The sequence below is a fragment of the Monodelphis domestica genome, chromosome 4 (assembly GCF_027887165.1).
Source record: "Monodelphis domestica isolate mMonDom1 chromosome 4, mMonDom1.pri, whole genome shotgun sequence".
Taxonomy (NCBI): Eukaryota; Metazoa; Chordata; class Mammalia; order Didelphimorphia; family Didelphidae; genus Monodelphis; species Monodelphis domestica.
Genome location: NC_077230.1, coordinates 410,697,294 through 410,718,588, shown reverse-complemented (window position 1 = coordinate 410,718,588; position 21,295 = coordinate 410,697,294). Strand labels below are relative to the sequence as shown.

The 21,295-nt window shown below is 43.3% G+C and overlaps 1 protein-coding gene across 1 annotated transcript in view; it reads left to right on the top strand.

The window, feature by feature from the left end:
• The window catches only part of PRDM16 (PR/SET domain 16), an 86,056-nt gene extending 71,359 nt beyond the window's left edge, over positions 1-14,697 (top strand). Inside the window, exons 12-14 of the mRNA XM_056826201.1 lie at positions 1,901-2,131; positions 5,735-5,909; positions 8,509-14,697. Of these exons, the coding sequence (XP_056682179.1) occupies positions 1,901-2,131; positions 5,735-5,909; positions 8,509-8,643 (541 nt within the window). The 3' untranslated portion in view covers positions 8,644-14,697. The remainder of the gene's footprint in view (positions 1-1,900; positions 2,132-5,734; positions 5,910-8,508) is intronic.
• Positions 14,698-21,295: the final 6,598 nt, after the last annotated feature.

Sequence of the window (21,295 nt, the reverse complement as noted above, 5' to 3'; positions counted from 1 at the left end):
ACACACATGCACAAATACACATATGGAGTGGCTGAGACCCCAACTCAAGCTCATCTGATACATGCATACACATACATGCACAAATACACATGTGGGGTGATTGAGACCCCCAACTCAAACTCATCTGATACACACATGCACATACATGCACAAATACACATATGGGGTGATTGAGACCCCCAACTCAAACTCATCTGATACACACATGCACATACACGCACAAATACACATATAGGGTGATTGAGACCCCCAACTCAAACTCATCTGATACATATATGCACATACATGCACAGATACACATATGGAATGATTGAGACCCCAACTCAAACTCATCTGATACATACATGCACAAATACACATATGAAGTGATTGAGATCCCTACTCAATCTCATTATCTGATACATACATGCACACAATGCAAAAACACACACATGGAGTGGCTGAGACCTCTGCTCAAGCTCAGTACCAGATATAACTGTGCAAAGGCAGAAATCGAGTCTTCAATGTAGTTTTAGGTTAAAACTGTGAGCTACAGCAAAACAAACCCTCTGGTGGCATTTCCTGGAGGAAATGAGGAATCTTTCAACTTTGACTAATGTTGGTTTGGAGAAAAAAAAATCTAGCCCAAATGCAAGGACTCTCGCCCAGGCTGGCTACAGAGAACCAGGAGGGTTTGTCCATTCTCTAGAGGAAAATCAATCACAATTCTCTAAAACAAACACACTCCTGATATGTTTAGACTGGGTGACAAAAGGCAGCCCTGAGAACCAGGGCCTCTTGGTTTGGTTTCGGTGTTTTTAAGACTTCTTTTGTGCCGGAAACTTAATCCATTGAAGGAGCTAACAGGACACCCATATTGTTCCATTTCCTTGCCATCCTAGTATTAAAATATTCCTTTCTCTTTGACATTTTGAGGTTTACAAAGTCTTTTCTTCATAACTCTTTGAGGAATGATGAGTTTCCTTGCAACTCTAGTCCCATGGGCAGGTGATAACTATGCAAGAAATTTGGATCCATACAGCATAAACCCAAACCAGATGCTTCTTGCCCTGCCCCAGGTGTATTTTTTCTTCACGACACACTAAGGTTGTGTCTATGCACTGTGAGCAGCATTGGCATAAATACGATTGGAGTGGAAAGCTTCTAAAGACCCTTCTGGGGATAACATTCTGGAGAGTAAATTCTCTTCTATTTCAGACATTTTATTCTCTAAATTCTGTGCCTCCTTTCAAGCTCTGGTCATTTATGTTCCTCTAGCCATTCCTTGATCTAATATTCCATGACCTAAAATACCCTCCCAGCTCTGACCTTCTCAGTTCTAATCCCAACTCTGGACTCTGTTCTAAAGACCCTCCCAGCTTTGTCTTTCTCTATTCTAAGGTTCCTCCCAACTTTGACCTTCTTGGTTCTAATCCCAATTCTGGACTCTGTTCTAAAGACCCTCCCAGTTTTGTCCTTCTCTATTCTAAAGTTCCTCCAGCTCTGACCTCAGTTCTAATCCCAACTCTGGACTCTGTTCTAAAGACCCTCCCAGCTTTGTCCTTCTCTATTCTAAAGTTCCTCCCAACTCTGACCTTCTTGGTTCTAATCCCAACTCTAGACTCTGTTCTAAAGACCCTCCCAGCTTTGTCCTTCTCTAATCCCAACTCTGACCTTTTCTGTTCTAAAATCCATCCTAGCTCTGACTTTTTCTGTTCTAATCCCAGATCTGACCTGCATTTTAAGTGCCTTCTAGCTTTAATATTCCCTGTTCTAAGGTCCCTCCCACTCTGACCTCCTCTGGGGTAGAGAGAAGATCCAATTGAGGCTGATCCATCTGGGCTGAAAGGGAGACCAGTAGAAATGACCGTGGCCAATGCCCTACCTCTGAAATGCCCTATTTTTGTCCCTGTTCTTTCAGGCCAGAAATTCAGGACATCGATAGCAATTCTCAGTGCCATGGCTTAGCCAATGAAAAGTCAGAGGATGTAGATGAAGAAGAGGAAGAGTTGGAGGAGGAAGATGATGACAGTCTGACAGGGAAGTCCCAGGATGAGACAGTCTCTCCCACAACAGAGCCCCAAGGAGCCTATGAGGATGAGGAGGATGAAGAGCCCACATCACTCAGCATGAGCTTTGATCACACAAGAAGGTTGGTGCCACCATTCTTCTGGAGATACCCATGGGGGCCTGGTGGGCTCTGACTCCATCCAGGGTGGCTGGGGGTGAGGAATGGGGTGGGGAGGGAAGGCTTGATTGACAAGCCAAAGGGGCCAAATTCACTTTATCTTTTGGCCCATGAATCTGCCTTACTTCCAACTTGATTTAAGTCTTCATTTCCATCATAGTTTCTACCCTCTAAAGGGAAGCGTTAAGAGATACTGCCACAGAAGGGAAATTCAAAGACTAATGGCCCAACTAACTGCATGGAATCATGGAATTGGAGCTGAAAGAGTCCTTAGATATTATCTAGTCCAACCCCCTCATCTTATGGGAGAGAAACTTAAAGTCAGAGAAGGAAAGTGATTGACTTAAATTTCCATAGATAATGAATGGGGAGCAGAGCCAAAACTTGAGCAATAACAATAATAATAGTTAACATTAATTTGATTAAGGTTTCCAAAAACTTAACACAGATTATCTCATTTAACCCTCACAATCATCTTATGAAATTGGTGCTATTCTGATCCTCATATTATTATTATTATCATTATTTAAATAGACCCTTACCTTCCATCTTTGAATTGATACTAAATAACAGAGTGGTAAAGGATTATGCAATTTGGGATTAAGTGACTTGCCCAGGATCACACAGCTAGGAAGTGTTTGAGGCCACATTTGAACCCAGGACCTCCCATCTCCAGGACTAGCTCTCTAGCAACTGACCCGCCTTGCTGTTTCATGGTCCCCATTTAAAGAAGGGGAAAACTGAGCTTGTGATCTGTTTAGGGTGTATTAGGTAGAATTCAAACCCAGGTCTTCCCAAATCCAAATCCAATTCTTTATCCACTATCACATACAGGTTTCCCCTAGCTCTGGCATTCTTTCCCCACAGAAAAGGTCCCCCTAAATTGGTCCTTAGGCTCAATTCAAGGAAAAGGCAAGCATTTCCAATGAGGCATAAGAGGTAGGAGGTACCCCATGCTAGTATGGAGAACTAAGAGTTATCTGATAGCAGCAGCATCTTTTCTGTCCTGCCTCCTGCTGGTTAAATTCTGACAAAGCTAGGAACATTAGGCCAGTCCCTGGAAGGATAAGAGGAGAGAGCTAAGATGGCCAAGGACCGTCTGCAAGTTAGATATTGTCAATAATTACCAGTGAAAATACCAGAGCTAGAAAATCCTTGGATATCCCACCTCCTTCCTATTGCCTTGGCCTCTGGCCAACGTCCAAGACTAGACGTGGAGCCAAGAAGCCCCAGATTCAAACCCTGCCTCAGACACTCACTATCTGTGTGCCCCTGAGTGAGTCACTTCACTTTTTCTGGGTCTCACACTCCTCATCTGTAAAATTAGAGTGTTAGCCACCCTTGTCCCAAATGGCCCTTTTTTGCACTAAATCTGGAAGTCTGTAAACCAGTGACCAATTCCAGTTTTCTTGATCAATCATCTCCTCTGGTGCTCCAACTGCAATTACATGTGGATTTCAATGGTTTGGTTATTGAACAAAATTTATAAAGAGTTCTCCAGAGACTAAGTTCAAAGCCAGGATTATGACTTAAGATGAAGCCCCATACCTAGAGGAGTGTTTGAGAGCTATGGAACCAGCCATAGCTAACATAGTTGTTGGCAAAGATTGGCAGAAGATTGAGAATTCTGCATAAATCAAGCCAAGGTTGGGATGATGAGCAGGAGAACACGCTCACCTGGAAATTAATGGAAGCTCCTGACCTCTTCAAAAGCCCTGATGACTTGTAGCCTTGAAGCACCCATGTGTCCTTGGGCAAGTTATTTCCCTACTCTAGAAGGGACCTGAGAAGGGGCTTAGACTAGATGGTCTCTGAAGTCCCTTCCAACTCTAGGATCCTTTCCCTTCCCTGAGACTCAGTTTCCCCAGCCATAAAATAAGGAGTTTAGATGACTTCTAAGGTCTCCTCCAGCTTTCAGTCTGGGATAAAGGACTCCTGAGTCCATTTAACCCATATCAGATCAATCTCAGGACAGGGAGGAAGTTTCCTTTCGATTAGAACCCTCCAAAAGTAGAGTGAGTTGCCTTAATCCATATCAGATCAATCTCAGGACAGGGGGAAGTTTCCTTTCGATTAGAACCCTCCAAAAGTAGAGTGAGTTGCCTTAACCCATATCAGATCAATCTCAGGACAGGGGGAAGTTTCCTTTCGATTAGAACCCTCCAAAAGTAGAGTGAGTTGCCTTAACCCATATCAGATCAATCTCAGGACAGGGGGGAAGTTTCCTTTCGATTAGAACCCTCCAAAAGTAGAGTGAGTTGCCTTAATCCATATCAGATCAATCTCAGGACAGGGGGAAGTTTCCTTTCGATTAGAACCCTCCAAAAGTAGAGTGAGTTGCCTTAACCCATATCAGATCAATCTCAGGACAGGGGGGAAGTTTCCTTTCGATTAGAACCCTCCAAAAATAGAGTGAGTTGCCTTAACCCATATCAGATCAATCTCAGGACAGGGGGGAAGTTTCCTTTCGATTAGAACCCTCCAAAAGTAGAGTGAGTTGCCTTAATCCATATCAGATCAATCTCAGGACAGGGGGAAGTTTCCTATCAATTAGAACCCTCCAAAAATAGAGTGAGTTGCCTTAACCCATATCAGATCAATCTCAGGACAGGGGGGAAGTTTTCTATGGATTAGAACCCTCCAAAAGTAGAGTAAGTTGCCTCAAGATGTGAAGGATTTCCCTTCGCTGGAGGCCTTGGATCCAAGACTGGGTGGCCACTTTTCAAGATGCCATAGGGGGATTTCTGATTCAGATGTCGATTGGACTAGATGATCTCCAAGGTCCCTTCCAATGCCAAGATTCTGAGATTCTGTGTTTCCGAGTCATCCAAATGCCTCCCTTAAATACTTCCAGTGATTTGAAACTCAGTCTTAGAGTTTGTAGGGGATAGGAAGGGAAGGGGCTCCCCACTGATTGGGGCTCATCACAGCACCCTTCCAAAAGAGGTTGTGCCAACTCACAAAGCGGACAGAATCTAGTGTAAGAGCCTGGGTTCTGCAGCTTTTCCAACAGGCTGAGGACAGAGCCTGTTTCTGGCATCTCTTTCGGCACCGTCCACTGCCTCCATTACCCTTAGGGCCATTCCAGGAGTTCCCATCAGGAAACCCTGGGAATAGATTCTATTTCCCAGCAAATCACAGCAGAACTCCCCACCCCTGGGAATGTGAGTCCCAGGCTTCCATTAAGAACTACATTAGGTTCCCAAAGTAATTAAGGGCTGGTTATCCATCAACCAGCCCAGCCAGACCCCAGACATCTAAATCCGAGCTCTCAGGCAACCTGAGGGCATGGCCCGGGTGCTGGCAGGGTGAGTGCCCATCCTTCTTTCCTTTGGATTTCTGTTCATGTGCCCCCTCCCCTGCATCCCGTGTACATGTACGTGTGTTTGTGTAGCTTCCAGTCCATGTGTCTGCGTGTCTGTCTCTATGTGCATGTGGCTTGTGGAAGCTCTGGGGGATATGCATGCAGGCACCGAGTCAGCCATGCGGGCATCAGTGAAAGCCCTCCAAGGCCAGACCAGCTAACAAACAGGTCACCCCCTTCCCTCCCCCTGGTCCTTGGTACAGGTGTATGGAGGAGGAAGAAGCCGGCCTGTTAGATTTGGAGCAGATGCCGAATTTTGGGAAGGGGCTGGATCTCCGCAAAGCGGCTGAGGAAGCATTTGAAGTTAAAGATGTGTTTAATTCCACCTTAGACTCTGAGGCAATAAAACAAACCTTGTACAGGCAGGCTAAAAACCAGGTAGGTATATCTCTCTCTCTGAGCATCACGCCTGCCTCCTCCCCTCCCCTCCCACCGGGGTCCATGACTAGACACTTCTTGGGTTCCCACCAGACTGCCCTGAGACCCATTCCTATTGTGTTGCCAGTTTACAGCTTGAAAATCCTTTTTTAGAACCCTGGCCTTTGGCCAGAGGGTCCGAGGATGGTCTCCTTGCCCTATTATTGTTTGTAGTGACCCTGGGGTGTAGGATAGGGTCTGGCGCTATGATTTTATTGGTATATGGACCCCTTGGATGAGGAAATCCCCACTACCATTCAAGTTGGCACCATTCTCTGAAACTCACAGGCTTGAGCCTTTATTACCTAGGATGATAAGAGGTGATGGGCTTGCCTAAAATCACACAGCAGAATTTGAACACGGGTTTTCTTGACCCTTAGCCAATTTGCCATGCTGTCTCTTCATGGATCAACTCCGATAAAATGAAATCCTAAATTCTAACTACACCTGTGTTGTAGTGAAGTGCTAGATCTGTGATCTCCTCCGTTTCCGAGTTCTCTCCATGGATGCGAATGCCCGCCTATCCCTTGTGACTTTCATTTTACCAAAGGGATCAAAATTAAGGCTGTTGATGGTCTAAAAGTGGTGTGATTCCTCACATTCTGTGCCCCTGTCCCACCATTCTGCCATTTTTTATTATAGTGCACTTTTATTATAGAGTTTTGGTTTTCATTTTTTCCCTGTTTTGTGGGTTGCCATGGCCAAATTTTTCATCACCAGCTGGCCACTCTACTCTCCATGACAATCTAAGCTGGTCTTCCAAAAATAAGACTCTGTTCCTGGCATAAAATTGGAATATTTGGGAAGTTTGCCTTTTGTCTTATTCTTTTCATGTCTCTTTCTTTCATTATTTGTTCTTGGGGGGGGGGGAGCCAACAATTAGCAAATGTTTTGGATTGTGGAAATGCCTACTTTCTAGCCAACTGTGTTTGGTCCAAGGCAACCTCAAAATGGCATTAAGATCAGGGGTTGTACAGTTTCCAGGAAAGGGGACAACTGTAAACAGCATCTCTACCTTAAACGTATTTAGGATCTTTTATGAAAAGAAGTTCCAAATGTCTTCTCATTTAGTCCTTCTCTAAAAGCAGATGCAGATGCGTCCTGTGGGTACCAGAGATAAGGAGGGGGAAAAAAGCAAAATAGGACAGGCATCAGAGCAAATGACATCAATGTTGTATTCATTTAAGCATTTTGGTAACCTAGAGTCTTGAACCTGGGTTCAAATCTGACCTCCTAGCTGTGTGACCTTGGGCAAGTCAATTAACCCCAATTGCCTAGCCCATAAGGTTCTTTTACCTTAGAATGGATACTTTCTAAGGTAGAAGGTAAAGGTTTTAGAAGAAGAAAAAAGAGAAAGAGAGAGAGAAGCCATTTGAGAGGTATAATAGAGTTCTAGACTTAGAGTCAAGAAAATCTGGGTTCAAATCCCATCTCAGATACTGTCTGTTTGATGCTGGACAAGCTCTCTGAGCCTCATTCCACTCACTAAGCCAGTAGACTAAAGATAGGTGATAAAGTGTATCAATGGAAGGAGTTCCCACACCAACAAATTTGCATGTCCTTGAGGGATGGATTGACCTAAGGGATTTTGTTTTCCAAACATATTGCCTATATTTTGAAGTTCACTCCCTGTCTAAGATCTAGAGTGTGGGGATGATTTCTTTTTCATGTTCTATGCAAGACCCATCCAAGGGCAGGAGCTAATGGAATGTCAGGTTGAAGTTACTTTGTCTGTCTAGGCAAGTTGAGAGGAGAACACAGATGGGGGCTCGGCACAAGCCATTTGCATGTCTGTCTTTTGTCTCGATACTAACCCTGCTGAGGACATCCCTTGTAAGAGCAGACAGGAAATGTTTTGTTTCTTCTTGTTTCCCCCTATAAGTTTGATCACATTCCCCAAGAAGGCAGTTTTAGAAATCATACTAAGGGCTCTGAGGTAAACATTCAGTCAGTAAACAGGTAGTAAGCCACCACTATGTGCCCTGTGTTAAGCTCAGACATGGAAATGCAGAGAAGTAGAAGAAAGGGAACTTCTTTGTCCCCAGAGATTTGGATTATTTTACAGATGGTTTGGGACAACAGACGAGGGGAATGTTTCTCTCATCATTCCGTCAACCCCAGTGCTCTTGGGTTTGGCTTTCATGGGAGTCCCTGCAGAGTTAAGATAAACAGATCTCTTCCCATTCTCCATTTTCCCACATACATTGCTGGCAACTACCAACAATTTTCCTACACCCAGGATTGTCTAATTCTCACGGTAGGGTCCCTGCCCTCATGGGGTTTGTAGTTGAAGAGGAGTAACAAACAGCTGGAATAGTATACAATATGCTAGATGGGTACCTTGGAGAGAGGTAGAACCAAGTGCTCTGTGAGCCTGGAGAATAAATTCATTCCATAGCTACTCCTTGGGAAGGTGAGGCTGTCTGGGCAGTGGGCTGGGGCTGGGGTCTCCAAGGGAAGAGCTGGGCCACCTATCTGGGATCTCTCCATGTCACATAGATCCATTTGCTCATCTCCCTTACTGTTTGTCTGTCTTGTGGTCTTTTTCTTTTTCTACCAGGCTTATGCAATGATGCTCTCCCTTTCTGAAAACGCTCCTCTTCACGCTTCCTCCCAGAATTCTCTGGACGCTTGGTTGAACATGACGGGAGCAGCATCAGAGACGGGGGCCTTTAACTCCATTAACCACCTCTGAGAGGTCACGGAGGCACTGGGGACAGAGTCCAGAGCGAGGAGACTACCGTGCTATTAATGCCCCCGCAGAAATTCTGGCCAACCGCAAGACAGAGCAGAGGTCCTCAGGGAAGTCTCTAGGCTTTGGGCTGGGGAAATACACTCTTCACCTGTGATCTGCAACGCCCGATGGTTTTTTTTTTTGTTTGTTTGGTTTTGGTTTTTTTGTTTTTTTGGTTTTTTAATCTTCCCACTCTAGTTTGTCTCTGATTGCTCAAACTGAACCTCAGAACCCAGAGAATCCCTGAAGCAGTCCTAGGATTTCACCATCTCTAAGAATAGTTTTTGGAAACCCAGCTCATCTGGGGTACAGTGAGAGCACACAACAGCAATGGAAACCTTAGTTCATTAGAATCGCGAGACAGTATTCCCCTCCCAAAGAGACCAGCTAACATTCGTAGACTTTTTAATCTGAAATTAAAGCCATTTGCCCATTTCAGGGAACCTGAATGGCACTTGTGAAGGGAAAAGGATAGACCTAGGTGGGCTCTAAAGAGATAGATCGCTTTTAAGTTGTCGTTGGTTTTTCTATATATTCATATATAATGAAAAGGACAGAAATAACTGTTTTCGAAATCTTGTTGCTCCAGATTCTCTTTGAGCTCATGGATTTTTTAAAAGTATTTTTTAAAAATTCGTAAAATACTTGCAAATTGTTTGGGTTTTCAAATAGTTTTGCATTCATTTGAAATATCAGCTCCCTCCTGGACACTAAACAGCCCCAAGCACAAGCATACAGATTGCCAATGCCTTCTGAGCCCTTTAGGGCAACTGTGGACTTCCTCCCCGCCTGGCCCCCTTTTTTCTCTCTCTGATCCTGTCTGTCCACATGGGACAGTGAAAACGAAGGCTCCTGGAGACCGTCTGTAAAACCCCTTCTAGAATAAAAATTAAGGACCTTCCTGAGCCATTCTTAGACATGGTGTCATTGCACAGTGGACTGCCCCATGGTTGGGACTAAGAGATGTGCCTGCCACTAAGTGACTTGTAGCTAGAGCTAGGGAACCCCTCATTTTGTCCAATGGGAGGGGTCTACTGGCAATGCATCCATGGCGCCTAAATTTCATGAGTTTGGACACAGAGGTACAGCTGGGACTGGTGAAAAGGGGGCCCTTGGACCCTTACGTGCTGAATTCCCCTGAGATCCAAGGGGTCTTGCTTCTGTTGTCCCTGGGTCCCCACCTTCCTATTCAAGATTCAGGACCTGTTGGCCATTCTTCGGTCGCTCTAGAACTGTGCCATGCTCCCTCCGTCTTGCTCCTCAACCCCCTATGATGTGGACTGGAAGAAAAACAAATAGCCACTTCAGTTTGCTCTCTGCGTGGCTCCCCAAGGGGGTCAGAGACTCCTAAGCCGCCAAGTTCATACATGTGCCTCGGACTCCGGATTCACAAGACACTATTTAACTCCCGTTTCCAATGTTTGCACAAGATCTTAGCAAGACTGCGGCTCAAGAACGGAACTGTGTCCACCATTGTTAGCCAGGCTCTAAGAGTTTAAGCTAGAACATTCCTTTCCTGGGAACATCCACCTGTCCTTCAGCACCACAGTACTTGCCCATTTGAATGGGTTTTAAATTATTCCCATAGGGGCCAATTTAAAATAATAATTTTTTTCCTGATGGAATTTACCTTAATCTGTATATAACTTGTAATTTTTTTTCTAATTCTTTTCTTTTTCATTTCTTCCTTAACAGTATTTTTTTTTTGGCATTAGATATCCTCATTGTGAAAAAATAATGTTAATATAAGTATCTAGTGAAGGACCAAAATCGTGTATTAAGGTTGCGTGTTGTATGATTGATAACCAGGGAGTAGGACAATTTTTTTAAATTAATGTGCCAAATACCCCCTAATTGATCCCACTGTCATTGCTGCCAATTTTCCAGACAATCATATGTTGTGTTAAATTTGATTTTCGATTACAGTCTCATTTAGGATGTGTTCTATTTATTTCTTTTATTGTTTGGAAAGAAAGGAAAGGAAAAAAAAGAATTTAATGACCCAACAAGAAGAGAGAGGTGGAGGGGATGAGGGGAGGGGGTTGTCCTCTAAAAGAAAATGTCTAGTGTAAATAGAGACAACTGTGAACCAAGGTGTTTTTAGCCAGGGCAGCCATCAAGGCAAAAGTGCCATATCGCCAAGAACTTTACAGTGTTTATTTATAGAAAGGAATGGAAAAAAGAAAAAAGGAAGAAAGAAACAACCTTGATCAGGTTGACTCCTGTTGTTTTCAAGTTCAGCTGATGCATTCACAAAGACCATTGATGATAGCTGTAAATAGTCCATGTTTGAACTTTAGCAATAAAAATATCTGTCAGGCAGAATGGTAGCTACAGGGGGAGAGAACTAGAATTTGAGCTGATGGTGAACTTGCTTTGATAGATCAGAATCCAAGTGATTCTGGGGGGTTTTTCTTTCTTTCTTAAAAAAAAAAGTACAATAATGAGCCTCAGCATTTTTCTTTCTTTGTATAAGTTTGCCTGTCAACAGCTCAAGCCACCCCTCCAAGTATTACGTTTTTGTGAATAGGTCTCTCTCTCTCTCTCTTTATTTTTATTTTTATTTTTTGCTCAGTTTAGCAGGTTGGGAATGACTTCTTTTGGGGAAACAAGGGGATGAGAGCAAGGCTAAAGATAGGAATGAGACAGGATGATCTGGTCAACATCGAGCAAAGCTTGCAAATCAAACCATGCCTGAACCCGAGGATTTTCCTTTTTGCCAGACCCATTAGATGCTATGGAGGAATTTCTGTGCTCCAGATAGGACTCTCAGTAAAAATTGATTTGAGTTACAAGTCCCCTTTTCTGCAGATTCTTAGTGTAATCTTTTCCCTGTAAAGGGTTAAGGTAGAGGGTGAAGGCTGGAACTTCCTTATCCTTTATGGAGACCATGGAGCTCTCTAGGAAAGTTGAGTCTATTGGCAGAAATGTTAAACACACCCATACATATATTGGCAACATCAAAAAGTGATGAGGGTTAGCATTTTTCATTACCACTTAATTCTTCCTGTTCTCTGTTGACAGAGTAAAAATACTCAGCTTTTCTGCTGAGCTAGATTCTCAGACTCAAAGGGGCCATCCAAAGTCATCGAGTCTAACTGGAAGGCAGAGCATGACTCTCCTCTCTGGCATTCCCACCAAGTAATTAACCATTTTTTTGTTTGAGAGAACTCACTAGCCACTCTTCCCTTCTCCCCCGTGCCCCCAAAAGGCAGTCTCATTCCATTTTTTGACAGATCTAATCATTAGGATGTTTTTTTTTCCCCTTTTATGTAGAGTTGAAACCTCCATCTTTGTAATTTCCATCCATCAGTTCCGCCTCTGGCCTTTGGGGCTAAGCAGAATAAGTCAAATCCTTTTTCTATGTGACAACTCCATGGTCTGTACAATGTCTCCTCTTCACCTCCCCCCAAGAGCCCGGCTCACACAATTGTACTCCCTGAACTAACTGTTTTCTTTCACTCTGAGACAATTAGGGCTTGTGAGATTTCAGCTTACTAGTGAGCTTCCACGTTCCAGAGTTCAAACCTTTAAAAAGAAAGCACTTAATTCCTATGATTTTCCTGTCCCTGGGATGTTTTGTTTTGTTTTGTTTTTCTAAAAAATATTGGAGTCCCCCAATCTGAAGTGAGAGCTTCTCTTTACCACGTCCATTCAGATGGTTCTAGGTCAAGTACACAAGATACCAATGCAAGCCCCTCTGTTCAGAAACCAAGGATTCTGGTAGAATCTCAAAAGGGCTGGAAACCCCAGGACACCAAGATGAGAGTTCAAGGACCGTGCCAGTCTCTTTTCATCTTTTTTCAATTTCATGTTATTTCTATCTCAGGTGGCCCATAATGTAATGGTCCCAAAGCCCAGAGATGATGCCAGGTCACCATGTTTCCTAGTGGGATGAAGGAGGACAATGGTGAGAGGGGGCCACATTGCTTACCCTAGTGTGTGGTCCAGACAGACAGTTATGGTGACTCAGTGGAGATGATGCATCTGTTTTCCTCAATTACTAACTTTTCTTGTGCATCAAATTTAGTCCTGCCAGAATGATCTTGCAACAGCCAGACAATGGGGTCAAATCCAGTGAAAGCCATTGGCCATACCAGTGGGTTGACTGAACTGACCAGTTCTGGTCCTTGACCTGGTCAATCTTTAGCCTCGTCCTGGAACCCAGAATTCCAGCGTAATGAGCAAGGCTAGCTGACCATGTAGAAGATGGCAGAGCAGGATGGGAAGAAGTGGGCATGAGAAAGAAGGCCATTCCAGGGAAAGAGCTAAAGAAGGGCTTGCTTTGACCTGCCAGCCCAGGGCCCAGAAGTCTGCCCCCTCCATCCCTATCCTCCTTGCCCATGCTTAAATCGGTGTCCCCTTTCATTAGCCTCTAAGCTTCAGAGCACTGCTTTGGGTGTCTCTTCCCAGCCTACTCCTACCCAAATGACTTCAAAGTGCTCAGCCCTAGTGCATTTGCTGAATTTGGGGTGGGAGGGATGGAAGAGAGAGTGGAATAGCCAGGAGGGTTGGGGAGAAGAGTATCCTGCCCTTAGCTGCCTGTTAAAGACCTAATACAGACTGAGTGGTCAAATGCTCTGATCTCAATTAGGAACATGAGGACAAAACTGTTTCTGGTTGGTAGTCAGTTCTTCCAAAGCCATGAATTTTTTTTTCTCTCTTATGCTGAGTGATACTGTGATGAAAGCATTCTTGCATTATTCTGAGGACTTAAAAAAAATTTTTTTCTGGGTGGCAAAACTGGACCAGTAGAAAGAATGCTGGATCTAGGTCAAAGGACCTTGATTCAAATCCCAGTGATGCCACTTAATAGCTCGGTGACCTTGGGCATGTCACTGAATCTGTCTAGGCCTCAGTTTCCTCATCTGCAAAATGAGGAGGGTTGGATGAGCTGACCTCTAAGGTCCCTTCCAGCTCCAAATGCTATGATCCCATGCTCCTTTTCAATCCTCTCTCTCTCTCTCTCTCTCTCTCTCTCTCTCTCTCTCTCTCTCTCTCATCCTCCTCTATTTTTCAATAATTGTTATTGTTATTATTATTATTATTATTATATTTTGCCTATCATGGATTCTTGTGATTACCACTTTTGGAAAAAGACGAAGAAGGCAGCTCAAGTTTCCAAATGTGTAATTCACTCGTGAACAGTCACTCAAGAGGTTTCTCGGCGACATTTTCTACAATCGCCATTCTCTTCCAAGCAAGAGATGCTTTTGCCCAGACGTCTTCTCCAGCCTACAGGAAAAAAAATAAAATAAAATAAAATAAACAAAAAAAATACCCTAATTTAAAAACATAGTTATGTCGCGCTTGTAAGAATCCTGAATTTAGGCATTTTCTGTTGTTCCTTTCCCCATTGTTACAAGACCGGTTTGATTTAAGGTTCTTTGTTGTTGTCTTTTTTTTTTCTTTTAGAACTGTATAGTGTTGGGAAAAAAAATAATCAAATTGTAAATGTCTGGTTCTCATATAATGTTTCAAAACCATTGAGAAAGCGGATGGTGCTTGTCCCGTTTCACTTCGGATTGTATATTGCTTCGGTTATGTTTATAAGTAAACTGTGCATGACTTGTGTTTAGCAGTCATTATCGTGTCTGTTTGTGAAATTTTTATTAAAAACAGAAAAAAAAATTCCGTAGATGCACTTATGTATATGTGATTAGGTTCAACGTCCAGGACTAGAGATCAGGAACTGCTCGGATGACAGGGGGGAGGGCAGTTCTTAATTAATATGAAAACGCTTGTGGGAGAATAAATGAGATTTTAAAAAGAAGATATGAAGTGTAGAAAATAATAAAAATGAGCGATTTTTTTTTTGCAAAATTTCATTTTGATGCTTGTGATAAAGACAAATGTACTTGTGTAGAGAAATTCCTTTAAAATAATTGACTAGGAAAAGCTGATTTTGAGGGTAAGCTTGTAGATTAGGAATGTATACCAAATGTAATCTTTCCAATGCTATGATGAATTTATACATGAGATTGATATGCAATAAACCTGTGTGCTTTTCTAAGACCAGTGCTGGTGAGCTTTACTGTGCTGGGCACCCAACACCTGCCCAGGAAGGAAGGGAGGAGCGGGTCAAAGATCCTCACTGGGGGAGCTGAAGGAAAAGAAGGTCAGAGCTCTAGCTAGTTCTTCTGGGACAAGTGAGCTCCTGACCTCAGGGCAACCCCACGTGGCGGAGAGAGAGAAAATCTGGGAGGCAGAGGAGTGGGGGCCAGGGATGGGCAAAGCTCTTCTTTAGGGTGCCTTTCTGGGAGTCTCTGAGTTTTATTTTCTATTTTTGCTAACTAGGCTTTAAGCTTAGTTACTTCAAAAAGTGCTGTCAGTGTCCTATAAATGTCAGTGCCCTGAGACAAAACTCTTGTCGCACTCCCCTAGTTGTGAGTTTGGTATCAGGATTAATGGTCATTACCAAGCAATTTGGTGAAAAAGGAACTGGATGGTCTTAATTCTACCCATCTATCCCTTCACTTCCCCTCTGGGCATGAAATGGAATATTCCCATCCTTCTTTGTTTTTTTTAAACCCTTACCTTCCATTTTAGAATCAATACTGTTCCAAGGCAAAAGAGTGGTAAGGAGTTAAGGTGGGGGCTAAATGACTTGGTCAGGGTCACCCAACTAGGAAATATCTGAGACCAAATTTGAACCCTTTCCCTCCCAATCGATGGAACCAGCTAGCTGTCCATCCCATCCTTTTTCCATATCATCCAGTGAACGACCTCTTTTCCTTTAAGATCCAACCCAGGGGTCACCTCTTCCATGAAGTCCTCTCTGCTTTTCGGCACCTAGTTAACAGTGATTTTTCTGTCGTGACTTCTTTTCATAGTAGTGTGCTAGCTTTCTCTTGCATCGTTCTCATTCTCCCCTAAATCTCAGGGAACTTGTATATATATCATTCTCTCCCCTCCCTCTTTGCCAGTTACACTGTAAATTCTCTAAGTCATTCTCTCCCCTCCCTCTATGCCAGTTACACTATAAGTTCTCTACATCATTCTCTCCCCTCCCTCTTTGCCAGTTACACTGTAAATTCTCTAAGTCATTCTCTCCCCTCCCTCTATGCCAGTTACACTGTAAGTTCTCTACATCATTCTCTCCCCTCCCTCTTTGCCAGTTACACTGTAAATTCTCTAAGTCATTCTCTCCCCTCCCTCTATGCCAGTTACACTGTAAGTTCTCTACATCATTCTCTCCCCTCCCTCTTTGCCAGTTACACTGTAAATTCTCTAAGTCATTCTCTCCCCTCCCTCTATGCCAGTTACACTGTAAGTTCTCTACATCATTCTCTCCCCTCCCTCTTTGCCAGTTACACTGTAAATTCTCTAAGTCATTCTCTCCCCTCCCTCTATGCCAGTTACACTGTAAATTCTCTACATCATTCTCTCCCCTCCCTCTATGCCAGTTACATTGTAAGTTTCCTGCTTTAGAGTTTTTCCTTCTATACCTTCCCCTTCTACTGAAATTGAAAATCCCCGGGGACAAGGGCTCTCAGCAAAGTCCTGACTAGCAGAGTTGGGACTGGAGCAAAGACTGGACACAAACTCTCACTCATGGCAAGAGCAGAAAGCATGACCTCAAAGCAGCTTTGGGCCATGTGTAGGTACATAGTACATATGTTATGTATATAAAATACATATTGTATATAACATTTCTAATAGACACTTATATAATACACATATAACATGTATCGTATATAATGCACATATCATATATAGTATACATGCAGTATATATAATACATACATTGCACATATATCATATATAACACATTATATATAACACATAATATATGTACCTTGTATAAAATATATAGCACATATATCATATATGGTACATGTATTGAATATATAACACACATATAACATATTATATAATACACATATGACATATATCATGCATATAACACATGTATCATATATGATACACACGTCATATACCCACATAACCTGTGCGTAATGCATATGTTATATAACGTATCATGTGACACATGTAATGCCTATAAAACACACATATCATGTGTGATGCATGTGTTGTGTATAATACATGTATGGCATATATAGCACATATATTATAATACATATATTGTATACAATACATATATACTTGATAATATATATACTTGCTTATATATATATTTGCTAATATATATAAACATAAATATATATGTGTGTGTATGTGTGTTTATGATAAAATCAAATGCACTTATGTAAGGAAATTCCTTTAAATAATGACTAGAAGGGGGCAGCTGGGTGGCTCAGTGGATGGAGAGCCAGGCCTAGAGACAGGTCCTGGATTCAAATCAGGGCTCAGACAATTCCTAGCTGGATGACCCTGGGCAAGTCATTTATCCCCCATTGTTTAGCTCTTATCAGTCTTCTGTCTTGGAACCAATACCCAGTATTGATTCTAAGATGGAAGGTAAGGGGTTAAAAAATAATAATGACTACTAGGAAAAGCTGATTTTGAGGGTAATGCTATAGATTAGTAATGGGTAATAAATGTCATCTTTCTGATGCTATAATGACTTTAAACACAAGACTGTTTTTGTTATATGTATATACATATAATAAATAAGAGAGGTGGGGGAAAGAGGAAGATAGGGATAGAGACAGACAGAGATCAAATGGGAGAAATATGAGACAGAGAGACAGATAGAGGGAAGGAGGGAGGAGGGAGAGAGAGAGGGAGAGGGAGAAAGAGACAGAGCATGACTGCACATGGCTAAGAAAACTCCTATTGAAGAGAAACTTACTCAAGTCTAAACTCCCCAATGAGTAGATGAGGAAACTGAGGCATAGAAAAGCTAAATGACAAACACACAAATAATTAAATGCCTGGGGTAGAATTTGAACCCAGGTCTTCCTGACTGTTGATCCACCATGCAGAGGTGTCAAACATGCCACTGGATATTTGGTCCACAACTAAATTAGAATGGATTTGGAAAATATTTTTTAAAATACAATACAGCATGGAGAATGATCATTTGTGGCTTTCTAAATCAATATGATGCCCTCTTTTATACATGGTTTAGTGGTCCTATTTCTGCTTGTGTTTGGCATTGATCCTTTCTGTGCTAACTTCCATCATTCTACATTTCTCTTAAAATCAGGATAATTATGGAGGAATTGCTCATCTTCATCAGGAAATGGAATTTCTTTCTTCTTTTTTTTCTTTCTGTCTGTCTGTCTCTCTCTGTCTCTTCCTCTCTCTCCCCCTCTTTCTGTCTCTGTCTATCTCTGTCTCTGTCTCCCTCTCTCTCTCTCTCTCTCTCTCTCCTCTCTCTGTCTCTGTCTCTCTCTCTCTCTGTGTCTCTCTCTCTGTGTCTCTGTGTCTCTCTTCCTCTCTCTCTCCCCCTCTTTCTCTCTGTCTCTGTCTGTCTCTCTGTCTTTGTCTCTCCCCACCTCCTCCCCTCTTTCTCTTTCTCTTCCTCACTCTCCCCCTCTTTCTCTCTGTCTCTGTCTGTCTATCTCTGTCTCTCTATCTTTGTCTCTCCTCCCCTCTCTTTCTCTTTCTCTTCCTCCCTCTCTCTCCTTTCTCTCTTTCTCTCTCTCTCTCTCTCTCTCACACACACATGAACTCCTTGAGGACAGAGAATCTTTCATTTTGTCTTTTACCAGCACTGCCAAAAACAATGCCTGGCATCTAGTAGACACTTAATAAATACTCATTCAATCGAATTGAATTGGAGATCTAAGCCCCTCTCTGTTGCTTCCTCTGTCATGCAACCTTGGACATCTCTCAGCCTCAGTTTCTTCACCTCAAATGTGGCAATAATAGTCCTTGGGCATCTGGTGGAAAGCTCTGTTTGCCATGCAGGTCCTGCACCTGCACACCTCTGGTGTTTGTTCTGTGTGTGTGTGTGTGTGTGTGTGTGTGTGTGTGTGTGTGTGCCTGAGGACCCCCACCTCCACCCTTAGTCCCTAGAGTTTTCCACCTACTGTCACAACCTAATAAAAAATAAATAAATAAAGCACAGTCCCAGCCCCCACGAGCCAGTAGTTTAAGTCCCAGGATCTGGGACAAAGAAGGGCTTTTCCACCCATACCAAGATATTCAGTTGCATCTGTCAGAACCGTTCACGGGTGATTGTTGGAGAAGTCACGCCCAGCTGCTCCAAGGTCCTAGAGAAGCCCCTCCTTGTCTACTAGACTTCCCAGCCCTCAAGTTGAACAATGGCTCCTTCCACTGCCTTCTTCTCCAAGATGCAGGGAGCCCCTGAGCACAGGTTGCAGGCGATAGATATACCCCCCAACTCTACTCCTGCTAACTCTGTCTCCTGCTATGGGGACTGGGGAGAGGGAGTGGGCAAAGGGCCGCCTTTCTGAGTTCAAGTCCTGCCTCAGCCACATCCAAGCTGTAGGAGCCTTGGCAAGTTATTTTCCCCATCAGAATTCCCAGAAAATTCTTTTAAAAGGAGAATACCTGAAGAGTTGTTGGCCTGCATCCGCCAGAGAGATTTTCATTTCAGGAAAATTCTGGCCCGTGAAATCACAGTCTGGATACTTTCTCCCATCTCTTCCCAAACTGCTCCAGGTCAGGTGCTGGGGCTACAAAGCCAGAAGTGAACCGCAATCCTTGCCCTCGAGAATTTACATCCCATTTAAAGAACAACTAATCCTAATACTATACCAACCATTTGACAAAATAAGAATTCATATCCCAACTAGGGAGATTATTTTTCCTTTTGGATCTAACCTGCCATTTTTCATTGATATAGGGAAAATTCTGCTTAAGGTATAAGAAATTAATCATAAAAAACTAATAAACTAGCCCTTAAAATAATGTATATTGTACAGTACTATATAATCTCTTAGAGGTAAAGTTACTTATCCAAGGTCACATGGCAAAGACTTTTTTTTTTAAACCCTTACATTCTGTCTTGGAGTCAATACTGTGTATTGGCTCCAAGGCAGAAGAGTGGTAAGGGCTAGGCAATGGGGGTCAAGTGACTTGCCCAGGGTCACACAGCTAGGAAGTGGCTGAGGCCAGATTTGAACCTAGGACCTCCCGTCTCTAGGACTGGCTCTTAATCCACTGAGCTACCCAGCTGCCCCCATGGCAAAGACTTTTAGGAAAATAGAACTCAAACTCAGGTCTTTGTGACTGAGGCCAGTTAACTACCCCCCATACTCCATCCCACACTGCCTTTAACTAGGGAAGGAGGACCTGTCACTAACAACTAAAGAATGTTATTGAACAACAACTAAAGGAAATCAGGAAAGTCTTCCTGATTGATGGAGGTACTTGAGCTGAGTTTTGAAGGCAACTAAAATTCCTAGGAGCCTGAGGTGAGAAGAGAGAGCTGTCCAGACTTGGAGGAGAGCCCAGGCAAAGGAATGGTGGTGGGAAATGGAATTCTGAGTTTCTAGTGCTTCTGTGTCTTCATCTCTAAAACAGGGCAGAAGGGCTGGGCACGATGGCCTCGGAGGTCCCTTCCTGTTCACAATTGATGATTCTAGGTTCAAAATCCAGGGAGTTATGACTTTAAAAGAAAATCTCCCCTTCTGAAAGAAAAGCGCGTCTCCATGGGAAGATGTTGGGGGGCTGGGGAGGGAAGAGGTGGCAAGGGGGCGGGGAGCCGAGGGATTGGAGAAAGCATTTGAATATTTCAAGATTATTTTTCCTCCTGATGTGAGTAACAAAAGGGCAGGCACAGTCTCAAGCTATGATGGTCAGATGTACAGCTTTCAGGGGGAGCTGGAGGTACAAAGATGACTTGAAAGCCTTCTCTCTGGGAAATATGTTTCCCTTCTCTTAGGACAAATGATGTGAATTACAAAACTGATGAATGGCCCGTGTTTCAAGAAGTCATTCAGAGTGATCAGATGACAGGATCCGACGTGGCACACAATAGCACCTCCCCGGAGTTTGGCGTGTTAGGGTTTTTAGTCTGGGCTGAATGACTTGCAAGTTAAAATCCTCCCATCTTTGTTCGGCCTGGCAACCTTTCTCCTTATTAGCCCTGGAGGGGAGAGGGAAAATGTATTGGATAAGAGAGCTATCTGATAATAGGGCTATTGTGCCGGGGACCCCAGAGGAAAAAAAGGAGAACAGAGACTTTAAGAGAATATTGCTGACAAGTGGACTTTGTCTACCCAGGGCCTAGTGGCTCACCAGAGAGTGATGAGAAAAAGGCTTCATTTGGGAAAGGGAAGGAGGGAGGCGGGAGAGGAGGAAAATCAATGAGGGCGGGATTGGGGGGCTGTTGGGGAGGGGAGGCAGGCTCAGAGAAATGGGTCAAAGAAAGATCTGTTTTCTAGTTTTTTAAATGGTTTAAAAATGACCAATTCCATTCATGTGGGGCCTGGTCAGTCTGCCCATTCTTGACAGAGATCGCTATTTTCACCATTGATAATGATATTTTGGCCACTTGTAGACTCGTTGGCCATCCACATGGAGTATTGCCAAGGAGAGAGATGGGAAATGGAACCCTAATGCCCTGGGCAATACGTGATTGAACTAGATGGTTTCTGGGGGTTCTTTTAGGTCCTGACTTAGGGTCTCGGATACCTGGGTAACCTGAGGCATGTGTCTCAGTGTCCTCCTTTGTAAAATGAGGGGGAAGTAGCAGAAATGGCTCTGGGGGTCCTTTTAGGTCCTGACTTAGGGT